Source organism: Sinohyriopsis cumingii, chromosome 12 (genome assembly GCF_028554795.1).
Source record: "Sinohyriopsis cumingii isolate HCF-2022 chromosome 12, ASM2855479v2, whole genome shotgun sequence".
NCBI classification, from domain to species: domain Eukaryota; kingdom Metazoa; phylum Mollusca; class Bivalvia; order Unionida; family Unionidae; genus Sinohyriopsis; species Sinohyriopsis cumingii.
Window position 1 is genome coordinate 127160275 of NC_142972.1, and position 19028 is coordinate 127179302.

General features: G+C 36.0%; 1 protein-coding gene across 1 annotated transcript in view; it reads right to left on the reverse strand.

Annotated features, from left to right (window-relative positions):
* Positions 1-986: 986 nt before the first annotated feature.
* LOC149787425 (uncharacterized) overlaps positions 987-19028 on the reverse strand; it is a 64052-nt gene continuing 46010 nt past the window's right edge. Inside the window, exons 5-6 of the mRNA XM_089976102.1 lie at positions 6341-18175; positions 987-1708 (exon numbers count right to left, since the gene is read on the reverse strand). Of these exons, the coding sequence (XP_089832228.1) occupies positions 1586-1708; positions 6341-18175 (11958 nt within the window). The 3' untranslated portion in view covers positions 987-1585. The remainder of the gene's footprint in view (positions 1709-6340; positions 18176-19028) is intronic.

Consider the following 19028-nt stretch of genomic DNA (forward strand, 5'->3'; position numbering starts at 1 on the left):
ACATCACATGCTAAAATACAGAAATATAATTTGTTTCAGCTCTAGTAATTATGAACATTATTACTATATTAAACATATGTCCATTTTCAAGCACTGATCCTAGCATGGCTTGTACAAGGGAAGCCAAACCTACAACATTATGATTTTCCTGGAATTTACCATCATACATGCTGTGTGTATCATTACCACTTTACATTATGGATTTAATCAGTGTCAAAATTGATCTAAGTGTCTTTTGTTCAGATATGCACTGCCAAAGTGTACAGCTCCCAACACAGTCAAAGGAAGCTTACCCTTCTAATATATACATATCCATGATTGTTTATATCGCCAGTGTGCTTTCATAATGACCAGGATTAATTTAACAAAATTTAATCCACAAATAATTAGGCACATGTATTATTCTCAATAAAGTTTTCTGTAAAACGAGTAACAATAGTGCATGAAAATGCACATGTGGTTTGTTTATATAAATTTGCGCTAATTTTTTTTTATTTGATATTATTTTTTGTTAAATCAGATTAATCTAGAACAAAACATTGGTTGGAAAGAGTGGACTTTAAACACTATAATACTAGTCATTTCACAGTATCTGTTCTCATGAATAAGACTACTTCCGTGTTGGCCTACTAACAATGAGTTACCAACAAATGGGAAAAATAAAAGTCATTGAAGTGATACTTCTTATCTGACTAATTTAGGGCAAAGTTCAAGTCTGCCTCAACAAAGAAATTTAAAGTAAATGTAACAGATTTTATATACAGATGAGAAAAAAAATGATAATGATACTAGTAGTAAGTAACAACATCTTAATCATATATAAAAGTATGATGATTATATTTTTTTATAAAATACAATATTTACATTGTAAATGTAATATATATATATATATATATATATATATATATATATATATATATATATATATATGACATGATAGGTATCTCAATAATTTATGAATTAAACATTAGGTACAAACTGTTCCATTTGACTAAACATTGACTAAACAAATTATAATGACATTTTAACTAATATCTGAATCCCGTAAAATAATTTAACTCCAAAATCAAAGTATACATGAATGTAATTAAATTTATCAGTGGTATACAGGTATATCAAGAAAATAATGGTATCCACACTACTGGTATTCTCTATGACAAAACCCACAGTTAGCACATTTATTAATTTAACACTTTTGCATCTGCATTGTCATTTCTTTTAAAATCTGAACCCATTGCAGAACAAATGTAGTCAGTCATAACCAGGTATATATTTTTTTAATTTTGTAGCTGTACATGTGCTAACAAATAGGGATTAATATCCTCAAAACAAATATTCTAATCAACTCCTATACAGCAAGAAGTGAGACTGCAAAATGTGATATGCTACATGATGCAAAAGCAAACCATATGATGCATGTACCTGATGAATGTTCATGAAACTATACAATAACAAAAAACAATAACAATGTATCCTTGGATCCTCTGTGAGATTTTTCCATGGACTAAATCTTATTATGAATCAAACATAAAGACACCTGATTCTCTATGGAAATTATTCCTTACACATCATCATGGGTGTGTAATTATGTCTTGCTGTACCCTTTTGCTACTGCTCGCCGTCGATTTGCCCGAGTTCCCTGAGTCTTGGTCTGGCTTGGAAGAGATTGAAGCATCATAGTCATGCGTTGGTCCTTTTTCTTGCTTTCCTAAGGACGAGAGACAGACTATTAAAAACTCCTCCACTAGACAAAGTTGTCTACGAACATAATCCTACCATACTTTTAAAAAAGACTAGTTTATTCTTAAATGTACTTATCTTCGTTCATGTATAAACTACCAAAACGTTTCAATGTATGAATGCATTAACTGGGCACGAATACTGATTAAAATTATGCTTTACAAAAAAAGGGATTAAGTTATCAGATCAGAATCTTCAAGACACAGCACTCCTTCATTATATACTACAAGTCATGTATTCTTCCAACAATGGATTATTGTTCAAATGTATGGGGAAACTGTGCTAAATCTGAGCTTGACAGGATTTATCAACTTCAGAAACAAGCAGCAAGCATAATTTTAGATACGTCTATTGATCATCCCTCAAAAGCATTATTTACAGAACTCAAATGGTTCACAATAAATGACAGGATAGATTTTCACAAGGTAGTTCTTTTATATGTATATCTACATGGAACTGCACCAGAGTATCTTCGGGACTTATTCAGGCCTTTTTTAACACAATACCAGTTGAGATCAATATCACATGGAAACCTTCTAGCACCAAAACCAAGAACAGAGCAATTTAAAAAGAGTTTTCAATACTCTGGTACAGTTCTGTGGAATAAGCTTCCACTAATGTAAAATCTGCTGAAAATATTAGAGTATTTAAGAAGAGATATCATGAGCATGTATGTGCTTCTACTTGATAATGGAATTTAGTATTTTAATACTAAACATGTTAAAATAAACAGTAATTATTGCTTTCTTCATATATTGTGCATTTTTATACTCTCCTTAAGAGGGCTTCAAGGGAGAATAGTCCTTGACTAATGAGTCACCCTCTATAAATAAAGTATTATTATTATTATTATTAATATAATGCTGTACATGAGTATACTTCCTTATCAGCTTATATCAAAAATGTTTTATAATGAAATTCCTTTAAAAATACTTAATACAATGTAATATTTGACCATACTCACCTTATAACAAGACCCCTGCAATAATGAAGTTAAAGTGAACGAGTCCTATGTACATATATGGCTCACATTCATAGTATCTACTGCAATCCACACAAAAAATGCTCCTCGAGCTAGTTTTAAAGATGTACCTGATATGCAGAAGATTGATGAATATGACCACATTTGAATGGCCCAGATAGGACAAAATTGGTGGCCAGTCTATAAAGGAAGCTGATTTATAGCAGTTTGGGAATGTTTTATAATATTTATAGAGCCGTTTTTCATTTATATTTAAGGTATAGCTTTACAAAAAGAAGAGTCCATCAAAAGGAAATCCCAGGAATTCAAGATAATAAATTTTGCTTCTTTTTAACTGCCAAGTGTTGAAACCATCTCTAATATTCTTGAGCGACCGGATTTTCAAACTGGCAACTGCAGCACCCATAACCAAAACACGATCTGCACCATTTACATTTCAGGCAAACTAGACATCATTAGTAGACTTTTGGTTAAAATCCTTTGCCAATATAACCATCCATTCAGTGGATGTCTGTAGGACACCCTTTCATTTAGGACAAACTAGATATCACAAGTCTTTTGGTGAAAACCCTATGTTAATATGAGCATCAATTCTAGAGTAGCATTAACAATATTTTCAAGTGGCTGCTATGGCGACCATACTGAATTTCAGATATGCTTCTTTTGGACTTATCAATACAGGTAAAAACCCTGGGGTCCAAAGAAAAACATCTTGATATAAGCGGGATTGCATTAACAAATTTTTCATAAAACTTCCCCATAGAAAACGTGCATTAAAATTTCAATGTCATTAGTTTTAACTAAACTTATCATATATCATTTGCTTTGTTCGCCGCAGTTATCAGATATCAAATATACTTCAGTTTTGAGTTGTATACAGCCAATATGGTGGAAACGGTGCATGGTTAAGTTTTAAAGGCAACATTAAACGCAGTGCTAGGATTATAAATCTGCTAGGGATATGAATAAATAAACCTTTCCAAGAGCATGTAATTAGGATGTTAAAAAGGAAAGTCACCTTAAAAAAAAAATGGGAGCCATGCTGCCATTGCATTATAAGCAGAATTACATTATAACAAATCATGTTACATTACCTGTAATTAGAACGATAAGAATCTTGGTGAAAACCACATCAATACAACTTTCCATTCAGGAGGGGAACTGATAAGATTTTCAAGATGGCAGCCATGGTAATTATTTTGGAGGTCATATTGTTGGTACCATTTTTATCCAAGACAAGCTAGATAACGCAACAAGTTTTCTTTTGAAGTTGATATATAACTTTAGACTCAAGAGTAGCAATAACAAAATTTTCAAGATGACTGAATGGGGGCCATACTGAATTTCAAAACAGGTACAATTTTCATTTAGCACCAAACAGACAAGTTAAGAAATCTTCTGGTGAAAACATGATGTCAATAATATTCCATCTAGGAAGAACAGTGGTAAGATTTGCAAGATAACCACTGTGTTGGCCTTATTGGACATTAGATCACAATTTTATTTAAGATTTACCAAACCCTATAAGGTCAGTGGTGAAAACTCCATGCTGATATGGCTTTTCATTCAGGAGTTGCAATAAGATTTTCAAGACTAAGCTACAATTTCATTTGGGACCACTTGAAATCAAAAGAAGTCTTTTAGTAAAGATCCCATGCTGACATGGCTCAGGAACAATCATACCAAACTTTTCAAGTATGACTACCTCACCCACCCTCACTCACCCAACCAAACAAGTAGGTAGGTATGTATGCATTGGATTCAACAGCATAACAGCAGAATTTTACCAATATAGAGCCAGATAAACCAAAACAGAAAAAAATGCACTCTCTGAACAAGGCCAAGTCCTTCTGGAACATCATCATGGGACACAATTCAGGTCAAAAGTTTACTGCCATTAGTTATCTCATACAATAGGAGGACCTAGGTCAATCTTCATCGGTGAGGAAGTTATTGACCTGTGGGTCTCAATGACCTCAACCTTTGGTCAAGGTGCTTAGTCTTGAACTAAAGTTACTGTACAGAAACCATTTTTTTCTTATTCCCTAAATGTAACCATAATCTTTGATCTTATGACTCCAAGCTAAACAAGCTTCTTTCTTACTCAATGTGTAAGTTACCATAAACGTTGGTGAGAACTTAAACATTTTTCTTATTTCTGTCAGTGACTATGACTTTTGACATATCTACCTCTAAATCTATGGGCTTCTTCCTTAACCTTAAGTGCAAGCTATTCAAATATTCTGGTTCAGGGTATAGATATAAGGTTACAGCTGTATGAAAACCATTGTGTGAAAAGCTTCTTCCAGCCATAATAGCATTGGCCTCTGATCTTTTGATCAAAAAATCCATAGGCTCCTCATTGCCCCAAGTGCAAGATATCCACTTTGTTTGGTCCAGGTATGTGATGCAGAACTAGTATTATTCTGCAGAAACCATTTTTCTTTTTTCAGTCACTGTGACTTTGATATTTGACTCTTTAACCTAAAACTGATAGGCTTCTTCCTCAAGTTAGCCACCATGTCTGACAAAGGTATATACTGAAAAAGTGAAGTTATGTTATGGACTTGCAGTTTCACAGCATAATATGATCAATAGGCAGGCATACAAAATAGAAAAGGCAATAACATTTCCTAAAAGTACACCAAAAAAGTAACCTCTTCAAAATCAAAAGTAAATATGTACCATGGTACAAAGTATAAAAGGTAGTGACTTATTTAAAATTTTAAAAATACTTCCCTGGAAAGGCAACTAAGGCCAAAACAAGAATCCATTGATGGGACTGATGCTCTACAGACCAGACAGAATTTATAGGAAGTCCAGACAAGACTATTTCTTCTTAAATACTGAGTATTGCAACCATCTCTGATATTCTTAAGCAATAGCAAGATATTCAAGATGGCTGCTATGGTGGCCATACTGGATGTTGGAGTGGTACCATTTTCATGTAGGACTGAGTAGACACTGTAAGAAGTCTTTTGCTGAAAAACTACATATTGACAAGTCCATCCATTAGGAATATCATTAAGATTTTCAAGATGGTCATCATGGCAGATATACTGGATGCATGACTGGCGCCATTTTCATTTAAGGCCATCTTGTTATCATAAAATGTATTTTGGTGAAATCTTCCCCATCCATTCAGAAGTAGCAATATCAAGATTTTTAAAATGAACACCATGGTGGCCATATTTGTAGTCAGATTGGCATAATTTTCATTAGGACCAGCATTAGGCACTATAAGAAGTATTCTGGTGAATGGTGGTCATAATGGATGTTTGAGTGTTATCATTTTAATTTTTGGACTACCTAGACCTCTGATCAATGTGTGTGAAGTTTCATGGCTAATTTCCATGTAGTTTTGTATGAGCTGCAGTAACACACTTGTTCTAATGGATGGATGGATGACAGATAACATGATATAACATAACCTCTTCTGGTTGATGACCAGTAGAACTAAAAATGGGGTAATATTAATTTAAAAAAAACAAAGTCAAAAGTTACAAGACATTCTCAGTTAAAACAAAACCAAAGGACATGTAGGAATAATGACAAATAATGATCCATTTTTACAGAAGAAGCTCAAGTAGCATATTAATATGGAATATATTAACTTACCTCTACTTTTGAATCAAGCAGCTGGAAAAATGTGTGCACATTTTGAACTGTAACATCTTCTGGAAATAGCATTTGTAGATCTTGCACCAGTTCTCCATGCTTCAATATGCCATTGCTCACCATCCCAAATGGCCAGAAGGAGTCTTCACACAGGTAATTTATAATCCTTTGTGAAATGTCTATGTTCACAGATGACAGACATCTGTGAACAAAACGCTTTACTGCCTTTAGAGCCAACTCTGCCAATTGTGTATTCTTTGACAGAAGATCAGAGACTTTTCTCTGGGTGTGTGATGACAACTTTATACGGAATGTATCATCCAAAGAATCAATTATGCTGCCTGCATTCAGTTCTTCCAGCAGTTCATGCAGAGACACAAGATGACACAGTCTAATGCTGTTCTCAGGACTTGGCAGCAGGACTTTGGGAAACGGACGAGTCAGTATGTTCTTCCAGTCATCCATGTAGTCCACAAGGGAAGTGTCCGGCTTTCCAGATGTTTTCTTTAAAAGAGACAGGATCATTCCAAGATGTGTTAGGAAGTCCAAAATTTGCTTTGGGTCTCTCTCCTTCTTTTTACTGATTGCCAGAACTAGATCTGAAGGTAAAGGTTCCTGTTCTATATTCTTCTGAATATGCTTAATCATTGCAACATAATTTTGGAAAAGCTCATCAGCATAGATTATCCTTGGCAAGGAATCATCCATTAGCAAGTACTTAATATTAGTTAAGATTTCACTTGCAATTTCAGCCTCAATCTTTTCAAAGTCATATATAATATGCCTTCCATATCCATACTGCACATTATTCTGTGAATATTTGAGGAAACTGTCATCCCATTCAAAATTTACAACATCTCTGCTGATCAAATCTGTCAACAAAGTGCATGGGATCATAGCTTTTTCACCTCTTCTCAAAAAGCTTAGTGACAGAGGTTTCATTTTGACAGCTATTTTTAAAGTCTCATCAATCAACCTATTTTGCATGCAAACCAATGTGGACAGCACTCTGAATATTGTTGAATGAGGTCCATCATAAAGACAGTGTTTTAGCTGTAGCTGACCATGGACATGTTCCAACAAGGGAAATTCTGGATCAAACTCTAGCAAGGCTTCTTGGTTTTCCATAATATTATCCCATGCTTTCCTAAACTGGTCGAACCTGTCCTTTATCAATTGTCTTCGTTTTTCATCAGATTCTTTGTGTAGGAACTCAGATATTGTCATTTCTTCAGCCTCTCTTTTCTTGATTGTAAAACTCACATTTGCAAAACATGTTAAATGCCAATGCAGAATTGTACCAATGTGTTTCAGGAGATTTATCCCTTCTAAATTGCTCAAAACAAGATGGAGAAACAGGAAATCCTCCTTCTTATGTTGAAGCTCTGCAACAAGACTCTCAAATGAAGGTGCTACTGTTGATCGCCATAATGATGGCATGGTTTGTGTTCTATCCTCGAATTTTATTTCATCAACTTCTTGAACAAAGTTTTCCAAAGCATCTAGTGGGAGACCATATATAGTATACTGTTCTCTCCTCAAACTGATAATTTTTGCATATCTGTCTACAACTAAAATGTCAACTTGTTTCGAAAATTCCTTTTCCCATTCAGCTCTTTCTGCCTCTGAAACCATACATCTCTTATCATCACAAAGCAGTGCTTTGGTTTGGTACAAAATGTGATGAAGTAGTACAATTGTATCTTGCTGCGGAAGGCCTAGGTATAAACTGAGAAACCTCAGTTCCATCTCCATTGCTTCAACAAGAAAGGAACTAGTTTCTTTCCTTTCAATTTTTTTGTCAAGTAGGGTATGAATATCATCTACTGATGCAAATCCAACTGCAATTGATCCCAAAAGACAACCATGAAGGATAACATTGAGAATTGTCCCTGACAGACTTGAGATCTTTCTTGATCCAAAGGCAATCTCTTCAAATTTAGAAGTGTGCTCTAGGCAGTATCCTTTGCAAGGTATGTAGCTGACTTCCAGGTCTAACTTGCAAAGAGTTGAGATTTGAAGATCTACAATCGTACCTTCCCTCAGAATTCGGAAGCTTTCATCCTCACTAGTAAAGCATGCTGATGGGATATGTGACATTTTTTTTTCTACTGTTTCAGGCATGCCTGGAAGAAATAGTCCTGACAAACATACAGGATCCAGTAAACTTTTTGCAAAAAGAGAAACGGGCTTTCCAGCGTCACACCCATACCCTGTCAAAATCACAATTAGACGGCCAACAATGGAGGCAAGGTCTTTATGTAGGGAAGGAGATTCTTCATGTAACTGCAATTCTTTGACTTGAAAATCACTAGTTCCACAGAAACATTCAAGAACACTTAGTGCCCTTCTTTCCATTTTCATTTCTTTTGCACAGTTCACTATCATCTCACATCGTGTTATGTCAATTATTTCAGAGATAAGTTTTTTCATGTAGAAATGTCTCATTACTTCATTATTTAAGTATAGCATATCCTCTGTTGAAGATGTTGCTCTCTCGACCAAAGTTTTTATAGATTCCTTATCCTTTGCTGCATCAAATGCAGCTGATGAAATGATCTGGGAAACATGACATGAGACTGGACTCATTTCCACAAATTTCAAATCAAAATCTTTTTGCCATTTGTCCTCCTCATAACACTTGACATGATCAGAAAGTTTCTTACATATTCTTTGCAGCTGGAAGATCCATTTTTCCTTTCCAAGACATTTCAGTAGAAATACTTGCAAAGATCTGATCCTTTTATCATTCTGAGACAATAAAGCATTTACTGTTTGCATTACAACTTGGCACCCTGAGGTGTCATATTTCCTTTCTTCCAAATCCAAGGAAAGTACTGTCATGAAGCTCCTTATGTAAGCAATTGCTGTAACATGTCTAAGGGAAAATGTATCAGCCTGTAATATTTTGTCCGCCTTCAAAAAATAATTAACTTGTGGATCTGTTGTAGAAATGGCTTCTGCAATACGTACTGTGATCCATTCTCTCATGATATCCTGGTCTAGGATATCAATAAGCAAGGCTGGAAAAGGTGAATCCACAAGCCCAATATCATAAAGTTTCTGAAGACAGATATCCATAGCTGATAGAAAGGGTGACTCTTCCATTATTTCAAGTGAGCTGTCAACATTTTCCAGAAGTTTGAAAAATATATCATGATCCAGGCCGAGTTCTGTATGAAGAGCATGATGAATTGGAGGTTTCAAATTTGTCATCGTGTTGTCTGGTAAACACTGATCTGATATCAAGTCCATCAACCAACTGATTATTTCAGTGTCCGGATTTGCTGCTATGCATCTACTGCAATATGCAGCAATAAGCCTCTGGGAATTATCTTTGTGAATGGTTTTATTAGTTTCTATCACACCTCTCATTAGATCTCTTATTTCTTTGGAGTCCAGAAGTAAATCATTCTGCAAAAGTGATCCCAATTGTTTCAGTCTATCTATCTCACTTGGTTGTTGTAGTACAATCTGAATGACAACATCACAACAAAGCCTCAGTGCATGAAGAACACTTGGATCCATGGAAACTTGGTTGGCAATTGCCAATACACTGGTGACCCTTTGGTGCCAAACACTTACATCAGAATATCTACTTAAGGTTGTATCAGTTGGGAGAAGAATTTTGCAAAGCTCTTCAACCAACTGTTCACATCTTTTCTTTTTTTCTTGATTAGTATTTTTGGACACATCTCCTTTTGGAAGTGGAATTTTATCATCTGGTTTCTCTACAGTTGTATCATGCATACTGGAGCCAACCTCAATTTCAATGGTTGACGTATTATCCAAAATGCCATCTTTTTCTTGCACAACATCATCGGTCAGTATTCCTTTACTTGCTGATACTTCATCATCTTCTGTCACATTTTGGCATTCTTGGTTACTGAAATCTGAATCCAGTGATCCTTCAGTGATACTGTCATTTGAAAAACTTTGCAACAAATAATCGATTCCACCCTTTTCTTCTAAAACCTCCTTGCACATGTCAAGAAGCTGAAGTTCTGACTGGAATAAACCAAAGTGAATCCAGTATGCTGCATGCAGATTTGTTATAATAGCTGTAGCATGAATATCTTGTAATTCTACCTCTCCATACAAGCACCATCTCATTGCCTGAGCTCTCTGCTGGCTGGAAAGTCCTTTGGCAAGTTGATATGATGTTACATGGAAGAAGTCATTTTGGTAATCCTCCAGCCACTTGCTGTATGTCATTTTCTCCAGTTCTTGAACTTCTTGGGTGATCATGTTTTTTTGATTCAATAGTAGCTCCTTCCAAATAATATCTGGTATTTCATGGACATCCTCTATTCCTGCAGCTGATTTTACTGTCTGCACTGCCTCTAGAAAAAAAGACTTGGTGGTCTCAATTTTTTCATATACAACCCTGAAGAAAGGCATCTTGAACTGCAGTATTGGGTTTGAGCATGTAAAACATTCTGCCTCAGTTGGCTTTGGTGTATTATGAATGGAAAACAGTTTTGGGTCATTGAATAACTCCTTCCACATTGACTGTACTTCAGTTGATGCATCTTCTTGCAAGAATGCAGACAAAGCATCCAATTTCTCAAGCTCAAACAATATCCTTGCTAGAGGATCATTGATAACCTGTGAAATGTAGTTTTCAAGAGCAAGACTGAATGTTGATGAGGAATAAAGTGCATGGGTATCACAGGCCACTTCAACTTGCCAGTTCTTCACATCCATATGTTCTTCCTGTTCTTCAATCCATCTGAATATAGCATCATCCAAAATTTTCAAGAAGTTTCCTGATGACTGAATTTGTTTAATAACCAAGTCGATGCTGTGGACATCTCTACCCCCTGGTGCATATTGTATTCTGGTGAAAGCCCAAAATAATTGTTCCTGAATGTATGTATACAGTGGTCTTCTTTGCTTAATTGTTTCCACTAAGCTCCTGCCAACTGCTTTTGTAAGTGGCAATCTTGGTTGTTCCAGACTATCAAGCATTACAAGTTTCCAATCTGTTAGAAAGTTGATTTGAGGCACAGCTCTTGACCCACTTTTCATTCTGTCAAGGTGCATGATCATGCAGACATGTTTTGCTGATGCACATGGTTCATCCAGATATTCTTTCCTTGTTCTTTCGATTACATTCCTTGCTAACAAAATATGTGCTTCATCATCTGAAGGTTTGCACTGTAGTACTAACAGTTTTGGGTCTGGTTCTGACCAGAAGTGCTGCATCCTGTTTGTTAACTGTTTCTCTGATTTGAAAGCTCCAAGTTTGTCAACCTGGCACCTAATATCTGACATGATGGCTTGTACATTTGTGTGTACATTGCTATTAGTAAATATCATAAACATTCTGCTGCTTTCACTTCCTTCAGATATATTATTAATTTCAGAGTGGAAGTATGTTTCAAGTCCCTCATGAATTGGGAGATTAAAATAATCCTTAGTAATGCTCTTTAACTCCTTTGCATGCTTTGGATTTGTTCCAAACACTGATAATTCACATCTAAGTACAGAATCTGGTTTCATGATCCATAATAATCTCTGCTTGCAGAGATATTTCAGTTTATCAGGAAATTCATCATCAGCAACATCATGAATTCCATCTGTTTCCATTTCAATGAGACATTTATGCACCAAAGATGAAATCATATCAGCACCGTAAATAGGAAAGATATCAACTGGCTCGAAATTATAGGTTGGTACATTTGTCAAATGTTTCACCCAATTGTCCAAGTCACCTATAATAACATGTTCCATCTCTGACAAGATAGCTGTAAGTTTCAAATTTTGTTTTTCAAAGCGATTAAGGAATGGTGGATCTGCATGATCAATTTTGCTCTCATCCACCAAAACTATGCATCTGAAGTCATCATGAACCTGGCACATTGGATTACTGTATGGTCCCAAAGCCACTCTACAGTTCTTTTTTTCCCCAACAATTGTGTAGTTCTGATTTAGCATATCATACAGACTTCCATAAATGCTATCCAAATCTTTGAGGATGAGGACAAGACCCTGTTCCATACAAAGTATTATCCTGTTCAGTATTCTATAGTTGTAGTCATCAGTGAGGTCCTCTTCAAACTGGCTTCCATATATTGTAATTTTGTCTCTTCCAAGTTTGTCCAGCTGTTGTTCCAAAATATCCAATGCAGCATCACCAGAGGTAATCAACATCAGATGTCGTGCCATCCTATCTTGTATGTTTTCAGTAATCAAGTCAATGACAGGTACTCTATGATCTTCCAAGGACTGAAGGTTAGCTTTGAACAATTCATGCAGTGTTGAAAGTTCTGAATGCTGTCCACCAAAATTTCTCAGCAGCCCTCTGGTGATTACATCCATTTTCACTGCATCTGTTATATCTTGATCTGGCATTTCTGATAGAATTCTTGCTATGAATTTGACAAGTGAATAATAGTCCCGCAAGCCATGAAAATTTGCAAATGTCTGCTTTTCAACATACTTCATGTATGAATTTGCTAAGAATTTGAGTTCCTTATCCATCTCTACTGCTTTTATGGTTTTCAATCTTGTACGCCTTGTAAGTTCATGGTCACTGTCTGTCATCTTTCTTTCCATGGACTTGCCAATTGACTTCCCTGTCATGTACAGTTCTTCCTCATCCATCTCTGGTCTGGAAAGATGTATTGCACGGTTCATTTTAGCTGCATCCAATGACCAGTTTGAGATTCCAACTACAGCTACATCTGGGAATTGCTTTCCCTCGGGCTCTAATAAACTATGAAGCACCTTTAGCGGATTGAACTTTGATATTTCTGCCAATCCAATTTCATCCAAAATAACAACTGACAAAACCTCTTCTGGGTCATTATTTTCTTGGTATCTCTGTGCTTTTTCAAACACTTTGCTGATGCCATCTGACGTGGAAGATTCTGAACCCTGAAAAGAAACACAATTCAGCTGAGGTAGTAGCTTGAATAGGGGATCTTTAGAATCTTTACCCCTTAGATTGCTTCGGATGACTTGCATAGAAAGAGATTTACTGCACCCTGGTTTACCCACAACAAATATTGGCATTCTATTTAAAATGCACACCAGTATAACAAACACATTTTCCTGCAAAGCTGTGTTTTGTGCAGTGCCAGCAGGAAGTTCCATCTTGTTCAGAATATCTCTCTGCTCTTCTGTGATAATGTCTAGTATTTTATCCTCATTATATTCTTTAATGTTATGGCAGTAAATGACATCTGATATTCTTTTTCTGTAACTCTTCCTGTCCTCTGCATTTGCCAAACGACTGTGGTAACAATGAGCCAAAGACAAGATCATACACCGAATTTCAAAATCTTTGCTTAAATAAAGACCATGTCCTCTTTTCTTCTTCAAGAAGTCTTGGAACCATTTTGCCAACAATTTACACCGGTTTACATCTCGTAAACTCACACAGGAATCTGACTCTTCAATCTCACGAACAGTTCTCTGGGACATGATTAAAAGATCTGCAAGCAAAGCATCCATTTTTGGACTTTTTACAAAGACATTCTGAATCATGCGATGAACATAGGCTTCTTCATCTTTCTCACTGATACTTCCAAAATCCCACACATAGTCAACCATGGTCTCTGGTAATGGGAATACTCTATAAACCAAACGAGACATTTCATCAGTTTTTATTTTTCCTTGGAGACCTGCTGTCAGTACTTTCTTTTCTGGCCTCAGTTTATAAGGATTGCAGGCAGCCATTACAACAAGGTTTGGGGACAAAGTTTTACCAAAGCACCTGTGATGACAAAGTATATCACTGATAAGTCCAAGGTGGTTACAGGTGTTTATTTCATCTAGGAAAAGCCAAACTGAGTCTGCTAAGTTTTCCTCTGCTTTTCTGTTTATCTGATAAATTTTGTCCAATATATGCTCCTCTTCTACACCTGCATGTATCTGAACAACATGAAAGGAAACTTCACAAATCTGAGATAAATAGCGAACAAGTGAGGTTTTTCCACAGCCAGTTTCTCCCATTATAAGGACTGGAATATGTGCCTTTATTCTTAACATTATGAGAACCATCTTCAACAAGTTGTCTGGTGTAATTGCATAATTCTTTGCCATATCTTCCAGCTTTGTCTTGGTGAGTGACACAGTATTAGTTCTTGCTACTCTCTGAAGTATATCTTGCAGTTCAGAAGCAGACTTGGACTTGAAGTCTGGAAGGACTTTTTTTACTTGACTCTCAAACAAATTTTTTATATGACCAGGTACTTTTGAGTTATCTCTGTACATAGCTGATAATGTCTGAATGTCTTGATTATGAAATACAAATATCAAATGATTGCTGTCTTCCCATCTAATCATGCCCTCTACCCTTTTAATTAGTAAATTTTCATTTCCACCACTGGATAGTTCAAGAGATTGAGAGTGTAACTCACTGTCTGACTTTATTGCTGAGGCCTGTACCTTCCTGCAGTTATTCACAGACCTTGAAGCAAATTCACTTGATGTGTTCAGAAGAGCATGCAGAAGGTTACTTTTTACAGTAATAAGTTCTTTCTCTCCTAAAGCAGCTTGCAAATTTTGTGTCCGGAAGAAAGTACTACAACTCATCTTCTTCAGCTGGTCTGCTAAAACATTTATAAAAATTCTTGCCATGTTGAAAGACATATCTCCAGTTCCAGGAAAGTACTTTTTAAGCAGCTGCTGACATCTTTGTGCTTGCAACAGACTTGCAGCTTTTTTACCTGTAAAGTAAATGTCTTTGCTGTCAATTGTTCCCTCATCAAGTACATTTAGATAGTGGCAAACAACTTGAACAGGACTATTGATATCACTACTAATAATGAAATCTGTATAGTTTTGCCAGGATAAATTTTCCTTCTTGAAAGACATGGCAGTCTGAAGTGCATCTCTTAATTGATGATTTATTGTATTGGCAATCTCTATGAAAATGTCCTTTGTGGGCAAATGAACATATGATCTGCCTGCTGATGCAAAGCCAAGGATAATTATTTCAAACAAAAAAGAATCTAGTTCCATTGGATTGTCAATGTTTCCAATGTCGATATGGAGAACATGGTGTGATCTGACTCTAAGTTTAGCTAGTCGCTCAACAAGTTTGGCTTTGTTGAGAGGTCCACTGATGTGAAATGTCACTACTCCTTTACCCTGCCCATGTGATCTTTGTCTAATAGTCTCTGTCTTTCCTAAGCCAGGAACATCTGAGGTAATTGAGCAAACATCAGGCCAGGTCATTTGTAAAATATTTCTGAATGTTGTGCCTGACAAAGGATGTACTGGCAAAAGAAATCCGCAAAACTCATTCACAAAGGGATGATTATCGGTTCCACAGCATATAATAGCAAGAAGGAATGTTTGGCTCTTGGGTAACTTGTGCAATGCTTCAACAAGTTGGAACTGTATTTCATTGGAAAGCATTTCCACATTAGCAATTACAAAAAGGTTTTCCTTGTCTGATCTAACACAGCGATGTAACAGAAGCTGAATTTCCACCCATGTTGTATCCTGACTGCAAAAAAGTACCTGATGGGGTTCTGGTAACTTCTGTACTGTGTTAATGTAGAGGGCTAGCATGGTCTTCATCACCTTATTGCTGTTTTCCTCCAGGGCAATAATTGACAATTTACCTGGCCTGATGAAGTCTGTTATCTTTGTAGAAACCATAAAGCTTCCATCTACTGGCCTACAAACTGGCTGTAAATCATTCAAGACATGATTAAGTGTCAAGGCAATTTTGTCAAGTATGGAGGATTCTGACATCTCAGAGCTCATTTCTGCATAGTACTCTTTCATTCCTTCTACTTGTACATCTGGATGAATAAATTTTAACATACTAAGAACTTGGTCTTTTTCTTTTCCTGTTTCAAGAAAGTCATAAATAACATGCAGTTGTTGACCAAAAATGAAATTCATCCAATAGTGCTTTTCTCTGCATTCCTCAAGTGTTGCACACCAACTGCCATATTCCATGTCAAGATTTTCCTTTAAACTTTTCAGGCCACTTGCCTTCATCTTTTTTTTATATAATTTGTACTTAAAATGACCTGATATATGTAGATTTGTCAATAACTGGCTTATTTCTAAGGCAATATCAACATAAAGTACAAAGGTTTGAAGATTTTCTTTCTTTTTAGTTGTTTCATATGTCTCAGCTTTGCTATCTGTGTTCATTAGGAGCAAAGCTCGACTTCGCATGTCAGTCAAATTGTCTTTATCGTGATGTCCATGTTTTTTACCATACTGATATTCAACACTAAGCACACAGTCATCACTGGAATCCACCTGAAAGCTGAAGATTCCATTCTTGATAACATTGTTGATGATTTCCCTGGTCTTCATACCTCTATTGGCCACATTATTGTACAAAGATCTCAGATTGTGTACATTATCTCTGCAGTCCATAATCTTCCCCACAAGTTCAATTGGCTTGATATCTTTCATTTGTTCAGAAATAGTTTGGAACAGTTGTACAATGCCAGTCTCCATGTCCTTCTTCAGAACAGGCTGGAGAAACCTCTTCACATCAATAAGTCCTGATACTGTGGCTTCATTTACTGATTGCTCTGAAACCTCTTCCACAGCATCTATTAGATTTCGAAAATCAACATCAGCTACTTCTTTTACAAATTTAATTAAAGATCTTGCTTTTGAAAGTGCCCACAACACTTGCAATCTTTCTTCATTCAAGTCTGATGCAATTCTAGTAATTGTATTTAATGCCTTATACACTTGTTCCAAGGATATCTTTCCAATATCAGAGCAAGTCAACTTATCAAAAGCATTCATGGCATGATAAAAGGTTTGGTCTGAGCTTGGTGCAATTTCTAGTGCCTCTAATGCCGCCTTTATGGCTTTAACTTGGCCCTGGAATTTATCAAAGTCATGATATAGTTTAAGTGCTTTTATTTTGTGACTTGCAATGGGAAGTTGGATATTTTTCTCCTGAAGGTTTATTTCTGTTAGAATATCTGCATTTTCAAACATTTTTACAACATGTGTCATTGGAACCTCTTCATTCTTACAAAATATTGTCCAGTCCTCTCTGTACTTTAGACCTCCATATTTTACCAGGACCTCAAGGAAATGGACACAATTGGTAAAGCTATCTGATTCCTGATCACTCTGACAGAATATATATTTCAAGGAATCTAGTATTCTCAATTCTTTCTCCCCATTACAAAGTTCATTTTCTGGAACATCTTCTTCTGCAATTGGTTCATTTTGCTCTGCAAGATCAGGTTTGTCACAAAGTATGCTCAGACATGCATTCCAAAAGACTTGGGAGTCAATGTAGCTACTTAGTTTCTCACTTACTTCTGGCAAGTTCAAGCAATGAGACCAAATCTGAGCACCATCCATGACATACCCAGTGCTAAGTTTGCCACCTTTAAGTCTTTTGTCAATGTCTTTGATATGTTCTTCAAAGTTCTCCCATCCTGCTGGCAATCTATTCCCAGGAATGGCTGCCCTGACTTTGTGTAGGACTTCCAAAACATGAGTCATTCTTTCTTTCTCTTTCTGGACAGCTGACACAGCATTTTTCCAAAGCTTGTCAATATCAACTCGGGACTTTATGCCAATGGCAGTCAACAATTCCTTTGCATCATGAACTTTTGAAATTTTCTCTATATAACTACAAGTAATACTGCTTGATGCTAAAGACTCAAGAATGAATTCTAAGCATTGCATGCCTTTCCTGAACACATCATGCTTCTTTGTGTTGAGTGACTGACGTCCTTCCATGTTAACAAGCAGCATCCAAAACTTACTAATCTTTGTCATACTGATAAAGTTTTCATACTGATCACTTTCAAACGATCCACAATACAGCTCCATCATCTTCTGCACTAGTAGGGAAGTGATCCTGAAACATTTAGTACATCAAAGTATCAATATGTTAAAAAGTGGAAGAAATAATTCTTTTGAGAGAGGGAGAGAGATATTATCATGGCTTAAAATGACTTACTGTAAATTGAAGAAAAAATCAGTCAGAAAACAGCCGAAGAAGGGTGCCAGTGTTTTCACTCTATAAACTGATTATGTATTTGTGTAATGTCAGTCTAAATTGCAATATACTAAACCAAAGATGTTCGACATGGAAACTTGTCTACTGCTACTTGACTGTTAGAAATATCATCTGTATGCAAGTGCTGTAATAAGGTACTAATACCCTCAATTTGATGCTAAGGTCTAGCAAACACATGTACCATGAACAGCATATTATATCTGCCCCATATCAATCATCTGTGCAATGATTAGTTGGAAATAGCTGAATCTGGAGATTATTAACCATCAAGTCTCAATTAGCTGGACTTTCATTAAGGTATGTTGTTTTGAATTAATCTTTCTGTGGAAGAACTCATTATTTTCTTAATAGACTCACCATGATCATAACATTTGACCTTTGATAAAGAAACTTACTCTACAACAAAACATGTTCACCATCAAACCCAAATTTCTCTAAGTCACAATGATCCTGACCTCTGACCTCTTTGACAACAAATTTATTAAGTTTCTTCCTTACACCAAGTGCAAACCATAAGCAAAGCTGGTCAAGGTCTCTGATGCAGAATGAATCTAATTAGCAGCACAAAAAAATTCTTTTTGCAGTCAATGACCTTGACCATTGCCCTTTTGTGACAAAACTCTACAGGTTTCATTCTTGCACCAAGCATATGTCATGCACAAAGTTTAGTAAAAGAGTTACTGGATGGAAATGAAATTGAAAACAGAT